Raw genomic sequence first — 18,953 nt, 5'->3', positions numbered from 1 at the left:
AAGTAGGATCGGTAACGGTACCGAACTGGAACGTGAGAAACACATCCGAGCCTGATGGCGGAAAAAAACAACCTGAAGATGGAGCCGATGCCCATGCGCACTATCATCCAAAGGAGGACCTATCTTGTGACTTCCAAAGATTTTTCCAAGACAAAAACAAGTGCAAACATCCGGGCCCAACACCAGATGGCGATCTATAGCATAGTGTGTGTGATCTGCAGCTCATATGTCTCGAACAGGAGGTTTACAATTAAGAGCCTGGATCTCACTCACTCGCCTTGCAGAGGTGATTGCAACCAGGAAAGCAGTGTTTAGAGTTAAGAGACATAGAGGACCGTTGTGAAGAGGCACAAAGGGAGCGCACAGCAAGTATGTAAGAACCAGATTCAAATCCCACTGTGGTATTACAAAAGGAATAGAAGGGAAAAGGTGAGGAATTTATTTACAACAGAGGACTTGAAATGAGAGGGCTGATCAGGGAGCCTGAGAAAGGCCGAAATAGCAGAAAGGTAGCCCTTGATAGTGCCCAGAGCAGTGCCCTGCTGGGCCAAAGAAAGAAGGAACAAAAGGACTTTTGAAAGAGGGGCACAAAGGAGATCCACAGCCTTTGCTGTGCACCATGCCACAAATCTGTTCAACCAGCAGGTGTATACCAACTTAGTGGAGTGCCGCCTGGCCACCAGAATGACATTACAAACTTCAGGAGGCAAGTCAAAAGGAATCAACTGCCGCTGCTCAATCTCCACGCAAGGAGGTGGAGAATGGACAGGTTCAGGTGCAGGATCGTCCCCTGCTGCTGCAACAGAAGATCCTCCCGAAGAGGCAGTCAGATTGGGGTTCGATGGTTATACTGAGTAGCTCGGGATACCATACTCTTCGAGCCCAGTCCAAAGCCACAAGAATGAGCTGGGCCCGGTCGCACCTGATCTTCTTCAGCACTCTGGGCAGAAGTGGTATAGGCGGAAAGGCGTACAACAGACCGCAACTCCAGTCGTGAGTGCCTCCTTGGAAACTCCAACGCGCAGAACTGCTGACATTGCTCGTTCTCTTCGGTGGCGAATAGATCTAACCAAGGTTCTCCCCACTACTGAAAGAGACCTTGCACCACGTCTGAGTGAAGACGCCATTCGTGATACATCATGCACCTGCGGCTGAGTTCGTCTGCTCTGGCGTTCAGTGAACCTAACAGGTGTTGAACCACCAGGGAAATGCCCTAATGCTCCAGCCATGTCCAGAGGCGCAGAGTCTCCTGACATAGGGTCCAGGACCCCACCCCGCCGTTTGTTGCAGTACCACATGGCGGTGGTTGTGTCTGTGAACACCTGCACTACTCTCCCCTTGCCAGAAGGAAGGAATGCTTTCAGTGCAAGTCGGATCGCCTGAAGCTCCAAGGTTGATATGGAGCCGGGACTCCGCCGGAGACCAGAGTCCTCTGATCTCTGCCTCTCCCATGTGGCCGTCCCATCCCAGAACAGACACGTCCGTCACCACTGTGTGTTCCGGTTGGGGAAGGGAGAGGATCTGCCCTGATCAGCGCAGATGAGCTGCGACCCCCGCCATCACTTTCGTGAACACCCGAGGGGCGCTGGTAAGGCCAAAGGGGAGCACGGCAAACAAAGTGCTCGTGGCCTACCGTAAACCGCAGGTAACGCCAATGGGCCGGCAGGACGGGAATATGGAAATATGCGTCCTGCAGATCCAATGCTACCATCCAGTCTCCAGGGTCGAGGGCAGAGAAGACCTGAGCCAGAGTTAACATCTTGAACTTCTCCTTCCGGAGGAAGCGAATGACGTTCCGAAGGTCTAAGATAGAACGCAGACCCTTGTCCTTCTTGGGGACCAGAAAGTAGTGGGAATAACAACCATGACCTACTTCTGGCCCAGGAACGGGCCGTGACTTCCTGCTGAAGAAGCGCAAGATGGTCCCCCGACATGGGTGGTATTGAGGTGACATGGCTGGGGGGGAAGTCTCAAAGGGGAGGGAGTAGCCCCTTCGGACAATTTGCAGCACCCACTTTTCCAAAGTGATGTTGCGCCAGTAGGGGAGATGATGGCAAATTCTGCCGCCCTCTGGCATTGGATGGGCCTGAAAGGTCGAACTAGGAAGGCTTTGCAGTGGATGCTGCAGGGGTGGAGGTGGACTGACCCGCCTGCTGGCCCCCAGAACCGCCTCGACGGTTCCCACGTCTGCGGACGCGCTGAGAATGTTGCTGCGCAGGCCTGTGGCTCTGGACAAATGTGTTGGGGCACCCCTTCTGTGGGCACGAAAGGAGCGAAAAGCGGAAGGCGGAGGAGGGCGGGTGGCCGACAGGCCCAGGAACTTGGCCATAACCATGAGTCCTTAAACCGCTCCAACGCACTATCCGCCTTATTGCCAAAAAGGAGAATGCCAACAAAGGGCATGTCCATCAAGGTGTTCTGGACATCCCCTGAGAAGCCAAGTGTTCTCAACCAGGCATGGCGCCGAAGCGCCACCGTCATGGAAATCGCCCTGCCCAGCGAGTCGGCGGTATCAAGCCCACAACTAATGGTGAACTTTGCTGCATCTCTACCAGCTGCTATAGCCCGAGAGAGTGCTGTCCGTGCCTCCTCCGGACAGTTGGGCAGCACCTGCGCAACCGTATCCCACAGAGAGTGGGAATAACAGCCCAAGAGGCCTGCGGTGTTCACCGACCGCAGCCCTAAGCTGGCAGATTAAAACAGCTTCTTGCCAAGCTGTTCCAGCTTCTTTGATTCCCTATCCGGAGGTGCGGAAGGGAATGCGATCTGGGAAGCAGAGGCTTGGACAACCAAGCTCTCGGAAGTGGGGTGTTTGGAGAGAAAGAGGGGGTCGCCTGGAGCCGGGCAATGACGGCGGGCCACATTCCTGTCCACAGGTGCCCCTGTGTTGGGCCTGGACCAAGTGCCCAAAAGGATGTCAGAACGTGCGTCATTAAAAGGCGGCAAGGGCTCCGAAGAGGTAGCCGCCGGCTGAAGCACTTCTGTCAGAAGGTTAGTCCTGATGGCCACTGTAGGGAGTTCGAGGTGGAGGGCCTCGGCTGCCCTACGTACTACCACTGTGTAACTGGCTCCCTCCTCCGTAGCCACGGTAAGAGGAGAGAGCATGCCAAGGTCAGGTGAGGTGTCAAGACCACTGGCCTCCCCAAAATCCTCTGCCCAGTCCGGATCATAATCACACTGTTGTGTGAGAGGGTCCTCAGACCCCTACCAGTCCTCCCCTTCCTCCGAAGTCTGTGAAACAGGCTGAAAATAATGAGGACGGACACAGGAGAAAAATGGCCCCATTGGCGTAGATCCGGCACCGTGTCCGGGCTGAAACTGGGGACTACGTCGTCCCGAGGAGCGGGAGACATCAGAGGTGGTGCCGGTGGGCTCGACGGAGGTAGAGGTGTTATGAGGTCAACTGACGTCAACCGGGGTCCGATTCCGGATTCTGGGAGGTCCTGCGGCGCCGGAGCCGCCGGCAATGAAAGGACAGGACCTCCAGTCGGGCCCCTAGGCGCACCAGCAGGGCCAGCCGGCCCAAAGAGTCGGGCCATGGTGGCAAGAAACTCTTGAACCTGAGCGGACGTCGCCGACGTACCCGGAAAGGGTGGGTAAGCCAGCGGTGACCTCGCAGGCTCTGCCGGCGCCACGGGGTGGCACCACCTGCACCCTCAGCCGTGTTGCACGACGGGCGAGGGGAAGTCGAGGAATTTTGATGCTTCTTTGACTTCTTTTTGGAATGCTTCGACTTACCTGACCCCGAGTGCGAAGGCTTGGATCCAGAAGAACGATGGTGATGGCTCCGCGACCGGTCCCTCGACATCCCACAGGACCGGGACCTTGAGCGGTGCGGTGCGGGGCACAACTTGGAGTCTTGGTCGCGCCCCAGGCAGTAGAGACACACCCATGCGGTGACAGTCCCCACAGTTCTTGAAGACGGGCATCCCTACGACACCAGGAGTCGATCCTGGGAGGTCCTGTGGCGCCGGAACCGCCGGCGATGAAAGGACAGGACCTCCAGTCGGGCCCGTGGGGCCCGTAGGCGCACCAGCAGGGCCAGCTGGCCCAAAGAGTCGGGCCATGGTGGCAAGAAACTCTTGCACCTGAGCAGGCGTCGCCGACGGACCCGGAAAGGGTGGGTAGGCCAGCGGTGACCTCGCAGGCTCTGCCGGCGCCGCAAGGGTGGCACCACCTGCACTCTCAGCCGTGTTGCACGACGGGCGAGGGGAAGTCTAGGAGTTTTGATGCTTCTTCGACTTCTTTTTGGAATGCTTCAACTTACCTGACCCCGAGTGCGAAGACTTAGATCCAGAAGAACGATGGTGATGGCTCCGCGACCGGTCCCTCGACCTTCCACAGGAGCGGAACCTTGAGCGGTGCAGTGCAGGGCACGACTTGGGAGTCTTGGTCGCACCCCAGGCAGTAAAAACACACGTGGTGTGGGTCGGTCACCGACATCATGCGGTGACAGTCCCCACAGTTCTTGAAGACGGGCATCCCTACGACACCAGGAGTTTAACGACTCGAAGAAATTGAGACAAAAAGCTAAGAAAAACTCAGTCAAAAAATGACTGTGGGTACTTGCTCTTCCCAGATCTGCACTTGCTGGCGCAGAAAATGAAAGAACTGACGTCAGCGTGCGTGGGAGCATCTAAGTAGCTCCAGTGACGTCATCCCGGCGCCGACGACACCAACGACGCACGTGGAGCCGCACGACGACGCCTACCGACGCGCAGGGGTACTGCTGATGAAAACTTTCTGGATCCAGTTGGACGCCTGTGGGTAATTCTAAGGTAAGGAATCTATCAATACGTGTTTCTTTCGGATGTATATCCACCTGGCACTGAGCCTTAGACCTCACACCACTCTATCTGTTGCAGTACTATGTTCGTGAGCATCTGTACCCGTTCTTCTTGGATACGCAGGAGGGAGGGGGTAACAAGTCGATGTGGAGGCGAGACCCAATTTCTCTGATATCCACCTCCAAAACCCAGATACGATGCATCCCTCACAACTGTTAGTGCTCAGAGGGGAAGGGAGAGGCGTCTGCCGCTGGCCAATTGCAATCAAGCAGCTACCGCTGCATGACTTTCGCAGTCTCGTTCGACACCTGAATTTAATCTGAGAGATTGCCTTGGGGCTGAGTACACTGAGAATTCAAATCCTACTGCAAAACCTGAATGTGCCATCTGGTGTGTTCCACAAGCAGAGTGCAGTAGGCCAAGATGCTTTGAAGCCGATCTCATCCAGACCCAGGCTGCAGGTTGAATCATCAGGATCATAGCCCAAATGTTCTGGATTCGTTGAGGCGGAGGAATGGTTTGGAAAAGCACACTATACAGGATGGCTACGATAAAGGGGAGTCGCTGTGCTGGAGTCTGGTGTGACTCTGGCACATAGATCGAAAAACCCAAAGATGTCAACAGGTAAGATGTCATCTGGATGAGGTTTACAACAGTTTGAGGAGAGCTTGATTTCAGTAACCAGTCGTCAATGTAGGAAAGTACCCTTTTTGACATGGTCACCCCAACTTTTTGCTCTAATATTTATGCTTTTTGACTGAATGTGCACTAGGTCCATGCTAACAAGGTCCCCAGTGCCAGTGATTGTTCCCTAAAATGAAGTAAAATGTCTAATTTTAACCCATTTGGCAAGGACTTTAGCACCCCTGTAAGTCCCTAGTAAATAGCACCCCCGATGCCCAAGGCTGAGTACTAAAGAGGGTCTCTATGAACTGCACGAGCAGATAGGCCCCTGTGATGTTAAGTTCCATTAAACGTCACCCCCAGCCCTGGGTCCCATTTGCACCAGAGCAGGTGAGAAATTAGTTAGTCAGAAGGCGTGTCACACTTTTAGGCTTGGCACAATCCTAAGGTGGGACACCTAAAGTGGACAGCCGAATAAGGGTTACACTATTTTGATTTTGGTGAAACTAGGAACTCTGGGTCAGGAATATGCCAACTCCCCACCAGAAAGTGGTCACATAGGGGGTATAGTCACCCCAGAGGTAAGTAACCTATTTGCTACTACTCTACAGTCCCCTAAACACCCCTAAATTCATTCAGTATTTAGGGGTACCCCTCACACCAGGACCTCAGATTTATCTCCTGGGAACCGAAGGAAGGACAAAGAAGAGCCGAAGTCTTGAGAAGAGAGGTTCTGCACAGAGATTGGAGCCAAACCCTGACTGGCTGTTTGCACTGCAACATTGACAATGACCAATTCGTAAAGAAGCTACCCTTGGAGGACTGTGCTCTTACCTTCAACGACCAAGCAGCATCTCTCTTGGTGTGGAGGAGACATCCCCCCTGCATCTGCAGGCACCGACTGCATTGACCCAATACTCTATGGGGCCCACCGAGGGAGCAACTCACCAGGAAGAGGTTGTTGTGAGGTAAGGAGGCCAGCCCCATCGCTCTCACCAAGTCTCAAGCCGTTGATACCTCCCGGAGCCTCTCAGCATGAATACCCTGGGTACTGGAGCCCTTGCAACTACCAAGGCTTGTTGCATGTCCAGACACAGACACAAGCCTGCTGTCAAGGGACTTCAGGATGCTGTCCTGTTTTCTCTCGATCTGCAGGTCGCCAAGACCAAGTGAGAGCCTCCATCTACAGTGACACGCCGGACAAAACACCTCTGCACCAGAGCCCTCCAGCTGTATCCCTGTGCATCAGAGACCCTAAAGAGCGGAGTCACACTTTGGGCTATGGTGGACTTGTCCCTGAGTCCCCACTTCCAGCCTTTCTTTTACAAGTACTTTTGCCATTGACTTTACCATGTAGCGCTCAAGGCTACCAAAACGACCAGCCCCTCTGCACCAGGACAGGTAAAAACAAATTGCTGGTGGTTTCTTGGATCTTGGCCCCTAAGCAACTTAATCTCAAAAGGCACCCTCCAGACCCATTTGCAAGTATATGTATGCAGTGCATCTTTCTCCCATCGGATAACATTATCCCATTTGAGGCTCATATCTTAAAACTGTTATTCAACTGTATTTTTCTATTCTATAAAAATCTATAGCTCCAAAAGTACTTCCTGATTCCGATGATCTTGGTGTCCAAAATTATATAAAAATCTGTGTGATTTTCTAACTTGGTCTCGAATTACTTCTTTATTGGGTCTCATTTATTGACTGTGTACAACAAAGGCTTAACACTACCCTCTGATAATCCTAAACTGCTAAATCACACTACCACAAATAGACCACTTTGGATTAATAATTTAAGCCCTGCAAGCCAATAAGGGTTGTTTGTACTTTTTGCATTGTGTGCTATTGGATTGGCATGTCGACATAAAAAGCCAGCTTCCTACATTGGTGGATCAGTGGTGGGGTACAAGACTTTGCATTTGCTTTCACCACTTGGTCAGTATGTAATTCCACTAAGAAATCCACAATTGACTAAATGTTCTAATCTGAACTGTTAGGGGCTTGTGTTAAGACCCCCCAGTCCATTGTATTAGAGATTAAAAAAATTATACTAGTCATTTAGGCCTTGAAAACCCTTAATATTTAGTTGATTTTCTAAAAAGGTCCCAACTGTGCTAAAAATGTCTGGCAAAGAGGAGATAGTCCAGGAGCTCAACCTGACCCCTTATCTGCGGCTTAGTATGAAGAAGCTAAGGAACCTCTGCACAGCCTCTGTGCTTCCAACAAAATCAAAACTGGCCCAAATACTACAAAAGCAAAGCTCCAATGAGTCACTTGAAGAGTTTGATGCCACCCATTTAACTGAGGTTCCTGACCCCCCTCTAGGGGAGGGGGTGGACAGTGACCATGACAGTGGGGACAGTACTCCAGGAGACTGTCCCCCTAAACTCACTAGAGAAGGTGATGAGGTAATCCCTCATATCTACCCTAAAACAGTAATCTGAGTGCCATCCCTTACTGAGGGTGTATCAAGCAACTCCAGGTTCCGAGAAGAGCCAGATAAAGAAGAAGCAATTCTTTGAGAGACTAGCCAGAAGAGCAGCCCTTGAAGTAAAAATACTGGCTATAGAGAAAAAAAGGGCTGAGATGGGTCTAGAACCTATGAGTGGCAGCAACACCAAACTAAATAGGGAGAGATAGGAAAACATTTTCAGCCCAAAATCCCCAAAGGGATTGACCCCAAATATGTTGAGGGTGATGACATCACAAAGTGATTTACAGCCTTTGAGATGGCTTGTAAAATGAGGAAGTTACACCAGAGACAACAGGGCTCTCTACTGTGGGAGTTATTCTCAAGAAAGTGCAGGTATAGACTCCTGACTCTGGATGAGGAAGATGCTGAGTCCTATAACCTCATGAAGGATACCCTGATTGAGGGCTTTGGATTCACCACTGAGGAGTACAGGATTAAGTTCAGCGAGACTCGCAAAACTTAGAGTCAGTCCTGGGTAGATTTTGTTGACTTAGCAGTCAAAACCCTAGGCGGCTGGCTGAAAGGCAGTAAGGTGCAACACTATGAAGGGCTCTATAATTTGATAATGAAAGAGCATCTGTTGAGTAACCGTACTTCAGAAAAACTGCATCAGTACTTAGTGGACTTAGGGTTGTCTCTCCTCAGGAGCTGGGGAAGAAGGCTGACCACTGGGTCAAAACAAAGGTGTCCATAAAGACCCAAGGTGGGGTGACCAAAGAAAAAGATTAATGCGCCCCCTTAAGGGAAAGATGTGGGACACAAAGGGGAAATTCCCAGAGTCTTATAAAAGGCCCCCAAAACCTGTTCAGGAGGGTGGGCACAGGAACACTTCCCAATCAAAGGGTGGGAACCAGGCTAAAAACTAGAATCCCAAAAAGGCTATCTGTGTAAGCAGAATGGTTACCAAACTGGGGACTGTTCCAGCCTCAAAAAGGCTTCAATAAGTCAAATACCCTCAGGGGTTGCTAGTCTCCGGATGGGATGGTTGATGCGCTCTGACCAGGTTAATGAGCACTCTGAAGCTACCATAATCTGAGAGGGTGGAGCGGATAGAACTACCCTAGCTGTCTGGCCAAAGACACCTTGGACCACCTCTGGGTGGAGACGCCATTCGTGATCCGCTAGACATCTTTGGCTGCGGTCGTCCACCCTCACGTGCAGAGAGCCCGCTAGGTGTTGAACCACCAGGGAAATGTCCTGATGTTCCAGTAATGTCTAGAGGTGCAGAGCCTGCTGACACAGGGTCCACGACCCCAACCCGCCCTGTTTGTTGTAGTACCACATGGCGGGGGTGTTGACTGTGAGCACCTGCACCACCCTTCCTTTAATCAGAGAGGATTGGCAGGCCCGAAACTGCAGTGTCCAGAACAGCGCAGATGAAAGGGAGCATATGAGAGGGAGGCAGGTGTGATGAACTCTGAAGGTGGGAAATGACAGCCTGGGGAGAGCCAGTCTTCAACAACAAGTCATTGAGGTAGGGGAAGACTGAAATCCCTGACCCCTGCAGATGAGCTACAACCAAAACCATCACCTTCATGAACACCTGAGGAGCGCTGGCCAGGCCGAAAGGGAGGACAGCAAACAAAGTGCTTGTGACCCATCATGAACTGCAGATAGTGTCTGTGGGTTGGCAGGATGGTGATGTGGAAATAAGCATCCTGCAAGTTCAACGCTACCATCCGGTCTTCAGGTTCCAGGGCATGCAAACCGTAGGCAAGTGTGAGCATTTGGAATTTCTCCTTCTTCATGAAGAGGTGGCGAAGACACAAATCTAGGAAACGACAAAGTCCTCCGCCCTTCTTTGGCACAAGAAAGTAGTCTGAATGCAACGACTACCTACTTCTGAAGCCGGCACCCTCTATGGCTCCCTTGGCCAAGAGAGCCTGCACTTTCTGCCAAAGCATGGAGAGATGGTCCTCCATCAGTCGATCTTAAATGGGTGGAGGGCGTGTCACAAAGGGAAGAGAGTAGCTCCTTTGGACTATCTGCAGCACCCAACGGTCTGATGTTGCTGACCACCATAGAGGGAGGTGACCGCTGCAGCCGAGGGGGGAGTGTGTGGACTGACTGGACCAATAGTCCCCTGTTCCACGTGGTCGCTGTGACCTGCACTCTTGGCCAAGAAAAGGCTGGGAAGCCAGTCGGTCGTGGTGGCAGGGAGGGTATGGGCTGGAGACCCTTCCATAGCAACGGAAAAGGCAGAAGGCGGACTGAGGTGGACGAGGGCCCATAGACAAGCCCAAGCACCTGGCAGTAGCCCTGCTGTCCTTGAAGCACCCTAGCGCGTAATCTGCCTCGTCTCCAAATAGGCAAAAGCCATCAAAAGGTATGTCCATGAGGGAAGCCTGGACATTCCCTGAAAAAAACAGATGTTCTCAGCCAGGAGTGGTGTCGCAAGGGCACAGATGATGAAATCAATCTGCCTAGCGGGTGGGTCGTGTCATGTCTACATTTGATGGAGAACTTTGCCACATCTCTACTGTCGGCAACCGCCTGACAGAGTATGGCCCGGGAATCCTTGCGTTGCACAATCAAATTACATAGATAGAGTATGGGAATAACAGCCAAATAGGCATTAGGTGTTCACCGACTGCAGGGACAGGTTGGTAGAAGAGAACATTCTCTTACCAAAGGGGTTCAGCCTCTTGGATTTCCTTTCCGGTGGAGTGGTAGGAAACGTGCCAGAGTGAACGTGGCGGAGGATTGGACCAGTAAGCTCTCTGGGGTGGGGTGCTCGGCAAGAAAACTAGGAAAATCTCAGGAGCAGGACGATGGTGGGCAATCGTCCTATTCACAGGAGCCCCTGTCCAGAGCTTGGCCCCAGCGCCAAGTAGGACATCCATAAGGGAGTCATTGAATGGGAGGAAGCATTTTGAGGGGGAAACTCCCAGCTGAAGAACCTCTGTCAAAACATTAGTTTAGACTGCCACTGAGTGAAGGTTCAGGACCAGAACCTCAGCCTCCCTGCGCACCACCATAACAAAAGAGGTTCCCTCCTCCGAAGCCACAGTAGGAGGGGAAAGCAGGCAAGTGTCAGGTGAGGTGTCTAACCCACTGGCCTCATCCAGTTATGCATATCGGCTGTTCTCCTCAACTGGCTCCTCTCCATATGGGTCCATAGACCCCCTCTCAAACATCGCCCCCTCCAGGCTAATCAGTTAAATAAGGCTCCGCTCAGGGGAGGATGTCCTCCCTGCCTACACAACAACAGACCCAAATACCTCAATGACGGAATCAACTTCCACGTACCCAAAAGAAACCTCCAATCTACCAACCTCGTACTGGCCGAAACCCCGTGCATCAACAGAGCCAGAGCAGGCGGAAGATCCTTCTCTCACATTGCAGCCAAGACCTGGAATGAGCTACCGGCAGACATCAGTCGCGCCCGCTCCCTGAACACATTCAGGAAGACCCTCAAGACCTGGCTCTTCGGCTAAACAGATCTGCGGACCCATCCCCCTTCCCCCCTCAGCACCTTGAGACCCTCCTGAGTGACAACTCCCCTGATTGATTGAGTTAGCACTGAACGAGCGTAGGACACCGCCCATCTGGCTCCGTGTCAGAGTCGGGTATGACAATGGGGGCAGCGAGGCCTAGGGGGGTGGGCGGCGTGGGCACTACAGCACAGAGGAAGGTCTTGTTCTCACCGGCGGCCCTACTATGGATCCACAGATGGATCCTTGAGGCTCAACTGACGCGGACAGCGAACCCACTGGCGTGGTTGCAGTAGGGGCCCCTCCCGTGCCCAGGGGGACCAGAAAGCGCTGCAACGGGACTGGGCTGGGCTGCCATAAATAAAATGAGGTGCCTGGCCTCATAAAATTCCTTTAACTGGACAGGCGTTGCTCTGAGAAAATTAGGGAAGCACGGAGTGGACCCAGATTCAGACTCTACTTGCGGGGTCTAGAGTACCGAAGCTCCCTTGTGTCGTCAGATGACTTTGACGGATATTGGGAAGTCAAGAATGGTTGGACTTCTTTGACTACTTGTGCTTGTGGAACTTACCCGATGTAGCCAATGACTTCTAATGTGATGAGGAACGTTGGGATGGGCTCCGCAAATGGTCTCAGAACCTCCCACACAAACGGTACTCAAGCATTGGGGAGTTGACTCAAGCAGGGGAAGGCCGAACAATAGGTTTCCAGTCACAGGGAGGTGTGACCACCTCCCAGACAGGACTTGGTGTTTTGGGCAGGGGCACTTGCCAGCGCCACCAGACTGCCACATTTGGTGCCCTCCATGCATGCATACTCCAGTTTGAATCAGTTCAGGGACCCGATCTGGTGTGAAACTGAACAGAGGACAACGTATTACCCTTCCCTCTGTCTAGCCCCTCCTCTGGGAGGGACCTCTTAGTCATTACAACCCTTTCCCTAGGTTACTTAAGAGCTTACCTGTGGGTGGCTCTTCAGATTCGTCGTGGGACAAGACTCAAGCCTGAAACCACGACACGCTTCGACAGTCTGGACACATCGATTTTGCCTGGAACCGAGGCTGCATCAAGGAAGATTTCTGCTGCTCCTGGCCTCGCTGTTCTGTAGGTATTCCTTGTCTGTGTCTTTGCTGCTTCCAGGACCTTCAACAGACCTGTGGGCATCAAGGACACCCAAAGTAATCTCCCTTGGAGTGAGGAGTCACTCTTTGCATCTGCAGGCACTGCAACAAAGAAGACCAGTTTGCTGCTCCCAACGTCCCAAGATTTTCGAAAGGCTCAGCAACACAGATGGTCATTCTGCACCTCCCTAGAGGCCTGACCTGTCCTCCGTTTCCCTCTTCGGAACCGCTGGGACCGAACCCGTGCACCACGTCGACTTGCCGTTGCCATGGTTTGTTGGCTCTGCACTCCAGAGATCTTCGGCTACAAGAACCTCCAGCATCTCTTCATGTCAAGTACAGCATCCTCACCGCATCCTCTGCACTGTTGGCCTTCATTCTTGGTGAGCTCCTCCAAGTCCTCTTGCGACTCCTGTGCCCGGCCTGTGGGTCCTCTTGAGGATCTTCTTCTGCTCCAGTGGGTTCTCCTGCTTGCTCAGGCCTGCTCGGACTCTCCTGCTTGTGATCCCAAGCGTTGCTCCTTCTTCGCTTTCCATGCCTGTTGCAGCCGCCAAGGCTTGTTGGTGATCCCTCCAGACACCAACCCTCTGGTTCTCGACTTCCGACGTGGGACAGCTTGTGCACAGCTCCTGGTCTTCCTCCTCCGTGTCGCCTGGTCCTCACAGCTGCAGTACCAAGGTCATCATCAACTCTCCTGAACCGCCAGTCATCGGTGGGCATTGCTCTTCCGTGCCTCTTGGTCATCTTCGAGTGGCATAGACACTGTCCCCTCTGCTTAAAGGTTCTCCTCTTCAAGAATCCACCCTTGGATTCCACTGGACTCTTGCACAGTCTTATCCAGCGGCATCATTACTGAAGTCCTCCGTTGTGGTGTACGGCGTTTCCAACGTCAGCTCGCACCTATGCACTCAGCTTCCCTGGTGTAGGTATCCTGGTTCCTGGGATATCCACATCCACAGGTGGGGTGGCTATCCTTCTGTCTTCCACAGGGTTTCTTCAGGGTCCACTGGGAAGGGTCCTTCTTTTTCAAAACTGCAACAGCGACTTCCCCGTTGACTCCAGGGGAGCTGACTTCGGAGCAGTGGGTGCATGGTTCGATCCCCGGCGCCAGTTCAGCTTAGCACATGTGACTCTGGCCAATGATCTCCAGCGCCTTGAGACCCTTAGGGGTGAGTAGTTCGCACTTTACAAATGCCGGATTTGCCTTGGTGGTTCCTTGTGTCCCTAGCACATCTGAGTCTCCTGGTCCAAGTCCTGACTAGGGTCACAGTTTGAATTCACTTTCTTAATATATGGTTTGGTCTCCCCCTGGAGATCACTGTATTTTGTGCTACTTACCTTATTGGAACTGAAATGGTATTGTGTATTTGTGTTGATATCTGCAGGAAGTAGATATACCAATGTGTTAGTGAGTGTTGTGCAATAAATAGACATTTTTATATATACGCTGTGCAGCTGTTTTTCATTTAACCTACACTACATGAATAATCTGTTAAAACAAGCTGCTTAACACTCCTTTAATAAAAGCCTGAAGGCTGCTCTCCACAGCTACCACTTTGAGAGCTTTCTATGATTATCAAAGACCACTAAAATTACCTTAAGGGCTGCCTGGATTAGTGCAAGGTCGGACACTTAAATAAGTGTGCACCATATACTAAGCCAGACTCCTGCAACATATCTGGTACCGGTTCATGCTACCACTAAATGCAACAAGAGTAAAAAAGTTTTTTTTAAATGACAAGACAACACTACTATTCTTTCTAAATATAAGGTTTAACAACTTGCAAATGCAGAGCATGGAAGGTGGCAGGTGCTTAGTGCTAAAACTCAAATGAAGAGGACTGGATTAAGAAATGTGCAGTCACTATTGAGGCACTGGCAAGTCTTAAAGACCCTCCAGAATTTGAGACCGTCTTTAATTTCTTTGTGAATGAAAGAGAACAGATTCCCACAGTGTGAGGAAACAGGGTGCATTATATGGTATGGTTGTGCTACCTCACCGTTTATTACATATTTACCAAACCCTTTAGGATCCTTAGATTTTGTTTTTCAAACGTTCAGTTCAACCCTGGGTAGCTATGGCTCTGAGCAGCAAGGCTAACACAAAGCAAGTGTAGAGCATTTCAAGAGCAGCAAACATTTGAACACGAAATTGACAAGACTCTGGGATACAACGCAAAGTTTTTTTTTTAAAGACTGAATTTTTATGTATTTTAGACACTACAACAAAAATGATCCACTGAATGTTTCCAGAGATATAGAATTTACAGGGTATAGGAAATGAAGGCATTTCACTCACCTGCAAACAAGCGTTGCCAAATTCAATGAATATGACACGTAGAAACCTTTTCAGCAAAACGTTTGGGCTAGCAATAATGCAGTCACTTAGAGTCACTGTCGGTGACCAACTGCAGTGAGCAGCCAGTCAGGGGGACCAGCAAGGTCCTCAGAAACAGGTACCTCAAAAGGTGAAGCAGTCTGCAGGCAGTTCCATGTTCTTTTATTTATTCCATGGCTTTCCTATAGAAGTGGTCCTGATGCAAGGGATGAAGGATGCTAAAGATGCTCGAAGCATGCGATGCGGTAGATTGAAATCTTGCTGCAATGACTCCTCGGTCCACCGAAGGAGTAATGGGGTCCTGACCACAGGGTTGACGTCTCACAAAGCCCTCTCGGTGCTGGCTAAAGTACAGTCACCACCGGACTACCAGTCGCTCAGTATCGGTGTCACAGGTCAATCCTTCCAGGGTTGACAGCTCATCCTCTGGAGGGGCCAGCTGCACTCCGACAACACTCCCGGGCTCAACAAACTCGGGTGCAACTTTGTACATTGGGCCCTGGTCATTGGTGCTGCACGCCGGCAGTTGGCAGCAGTGTGAATACTTTGGGCTACCAATTGCCCCAGCAGGCTTCTTCAGATGTTGCGTCCCTGTGCTGTGAACAAGAGGACAGTCAGCTGGCCCTTGGAGTATCTTCACTTTGGCTGGGCTCTGAGTAGGACATGGCAGGCACAGTCTCTATCCTTTGCTAGGTACAGGTGCAGTCCACACTGGTGAGCCTCTCTTTGCCTGTTCCCCGAGCATCAGGGCTGTCATTCCTCAGTCCTTCTTTCAGTCCTGTCGAAATCCGATTTTGGGGTGCCAGGGATGCCTTACTCAAGCTCATAAAATGCCCTCAGGGCACGATGCGGTTGGTAGTCAATGGGCTACCAGGTTTCCTCCCACCTGATGACCACTATCTGTGAAGTGTTGCATCTGGGCATCCCAGGATGCACCATTCTGCCCACTTCCAATATGGGAGGACCCCATCTACCGGCGTGTGGAGCTCCTCAGCCCAACCTAATGATGTGGCTAACAAGGGGGCTATATGTCCCTAGTAAACAGGTTTGGCCACTAGTTTCCTCTTTCTTGCCCCTAGTGCTAGCCTGTCTGCCTGAACAATGGAGCAGCCCCTCTCCCAAGTGTTACCCATTTGCCCTTCAAAGGCGGCCCTGTGTCTCGGTGACGCCTCCTTTCAGAGCAGGCCCCTATTGTATCCATTCCTAGAAGTCGTTAGCACATCTCCCCAGGAGGGCAAAAAGCTGCCTAGGCGACAGGACCCCATGTGCAAAAGGTACGGGCCCAGGTGACTAAAGGCAACAAAGTGGCAACACTGCAACTTGATACAAAGATTTTCGACCTAAGGATCAACCGGAATGTAACTAGTTGTCCGATACCTTGGATGACCCACTTTGGTCGGACCGTTGCAGAATTAGCACAGCCAAGGGGTCAGCATGTAACTCTATATTATGTCACACCCAGGGTGGCACAACCAGTTCTGCAATCCCAGGAGGGGACCCTCTAACTTACATGCCCTGGGCACCATCTACTAGTGACTTACAGGTGAGTTAGCTTAGCCAATTGGGGAAGAGACAATTTGACATGCCAGTTTAAAGGTAAGGGCACAGGCACAAAGATCTGAGCCGAATCTCAGAGTCGAAAAACCAGCAGCATCAGTCCAAATATTTGAAGGTGACCATACAAAAAGAGGCATTTCCTTATACACAATTGTGCAGTTTGTATGATAAATGCTTTGTCCCTCCGCAAATATATTCTTCTAAAGCTTGGGATAGACAATTGGACAAAAAAAGAGAATCTGTTGGCACAGTGTTTGAATTTGATATACAGAAGCGGTAAGAAAATGGTAAAATATCTGACGGTTATGCAGAAACCTAAATGTACAATATTAGCAAAAGGCAGCAAGAGGGCTTTCGATGATAGGGGCATATGTTTTCTCCTTTTACCTGATATAGCAGGATTCCATGCACTCTGGATTCTTGAAAACTAGCAGGCAGACAGCCCTAGATGCAATTCATTGTTGCAATCCAACTGCAAGATTTGTGCATTAACCACTAAAACACAGAAGGTGTTACATTTCCTGAGAAAACCATGATTCAACAAAACAGGTATTAAAATGTGAAAAAAACAAATTCACTTAAATGAGGACACATGATCCAGGACAGGTACCCCATGACAGGACATAAAAGCTCATGTGATTAGAAATGCTTGGCACTCAAAGGTATTCCAATGCCTCCGCGGAATTGTTGATCATATAAACTGGAGACACTTAATTCCTAGGTGCATAAAGTTATTTTAAAGCATTGCATCATAGGTCGATGTTGACAACCAAATTTTTCTCCAACATAATGCCCATAGTGTATAATAGCATCCTATATTTGACAGAAGGTACTTCACAGGTTTGAATACCTGCCACTCTTAAGTATGCTCAATGATTCTTACCTTTCCATTTCAGTGCACCACAGAATGTCCTCCTTCTCATTCATGAACACCGGGAAATGCTGGTCTTTACCTTGCTTGATGGAGTTGGATCTAGTGGTGATGGTTCTTACTTTGCTGAACTGTGAAAAAAGGAAGCATGTGATATGATAGTGACTGCCACTTGATTAAAAAGTACTCCTGAAAGATGGGTGTGTAACTGCCCCTTAAATCCACCCTCTTTTTCTACTGCCAACAGTTGTGTGTCATTTTGGGCATGGCAGACTGAGGGATTAATTTATTCCATCTTTGTTTGGCACTGCTAAATGCGACCAACTGATGTACTTTGAAACATACATCCCTTAAATAACTGCTCATCATGTCCCTGTATTAACAGAAAAGCATGCTCTGCCAAATGGATTTGTTGAGAGCCACAATGGTGTGGCGTAACAAGAATAATGACGGGGTAAGATTTGAGTGTTGGGTGTCTACAGTCTGGTTTTAGAGGTAGGAGAGTGTGATGTGTCCTTGAATTTCACTTTTAAAATCTGGAAGGTATGCTGTACGTTTGTGTACATGGATTTCTTGTTTACTGCAGTAGAAACGTACAAGTTACTTTCCTCCGGTAACGATGTATCTGGTAGAGACGATTCTAGCTGCAGATTCATTAACGTAGAATTATCCCCAGGCGTGAGACTGGACCCGGAAAACGTTCTTGTCCCAGCATCTCTGCGCACCGTGGGACGGCACCACGCGATTCCGCCCACCGGCTTCCGCGGGCGTGACGTCAGCGAGGTCACATAAGCCCCACCCCGGCGCACTGACGTCCGTTTGCTTCGGAAAACTTTTCTGCGCCACAACGTGGAGCCATCACAACAAAACTGAGGAGAGCATGGGAACAGTGTGCGAAAAAGCAGGGAAACAAAACAGAAAGAAACATAGGGTGAGGAACAGCACCAGTTGGCACCAAGTTACCAGAAAGCTAGAGCAGTGAAGCCAAAGCAGGGAAAGAACAGAGCACCACTGTGAGGAACAACTGTGCAAGCCAAGGCAACAGCATCAGGCGGCACCAAAGCACCAGAAGGCCAAAGCAGCGAAGCTATAGCAGGGAAAGAGCAGAGCATCCACCCCCCCCCCCGAGGAACCACCGAGCAAGCCAAGGCAATAGCCATCCTGGAGGCACAAGTATATGAAAGCACCGGAACAGAACGAGGGGGATAGAGAAAGAGAGAGAGACTGCAACCACAACCCACACAGTGAAGGGCCACAAGCCTGGAATAGAGGAGCAATAGTAATCCACCCCCAGACTACATAGTGAAGGAGGGCCAGGCAGGAGGCCAAAGGACAGGTAAAGAATCCCAACCACAGAAGATCTCAAGGGGATCAAAAACTCCAAACAAATAGAGGGAAAAAGCAAAAGGAGGTCCCTACACTGGAGAGAAACCAGCTGGAGGGAAGCAAAGGCACGCAGCAACCAACCATCCCTGTATCAAAAGAAAGAAGGGGGGACGGAACCATAAGGCAGAACCGGACAGCCTGACCAGAAGAAAGCGAAGAGGACACCAACAGAAGACAAGCCACCCAGAGGGAGGCGAGCACAGACACCCAAGCAGAGGGTCCGCGCACAACGGGGAGGAAGGGAGGGTCGTGAAGGAATCTGCGTCTAGAATCGTCTCTACCAGATACATCGTTACCGGAGGTAAGTAACTTGTACATCTGATAGAGACTACGAGCCGCAGATTCCTTAACGTAGAATAG

General features: G+C 50.8%; 1 protein-coding gene across 8 annotated transcripts in view; it reads right to left on the bottom strand.

The window, feature by feature from the left end:
- The window catches only part of DNMT3A (DNA methyltransferase 3 alpha), a 1,939,932-nt gene that overhangs the window by 67,879 nt on the left and 1,853,100 nt on the right, over nucleotides 1-18,953 (bottom strand). For all 8 annotated transcript variants that reach the window (XM_085613211.1, XM_085613216.1, XM_085613214.1 and 5 more), the window contains one exon: nucleotides 17,220-17,338. In XM_085613211.1, coding sequence (XP_085469337.1) covers nucleotides 17,220-17,338 — 119 coding nt within the window. The remainder of the gene's footprint in view (nucleotides 1-17,219; nucleotides 17,339-18,953) is intronic.

This window comes from Triturus cristatus, chromosome 6, assembly GCF_964204655.1.
Source record: "Triturus cristatus chromosome 6, aTriCri1.1, whole genome shotgun sequence".
NCBI lineage: Eukaryota > Metazoa > Chordata > Amphibia > Caudata > Salamandridae > Triturus > Triturus cristatus.
Note: the sequence above shows the minus strand (reverse complement) of the source record. Positions and strands in the feature narration are given on the sequence as shown.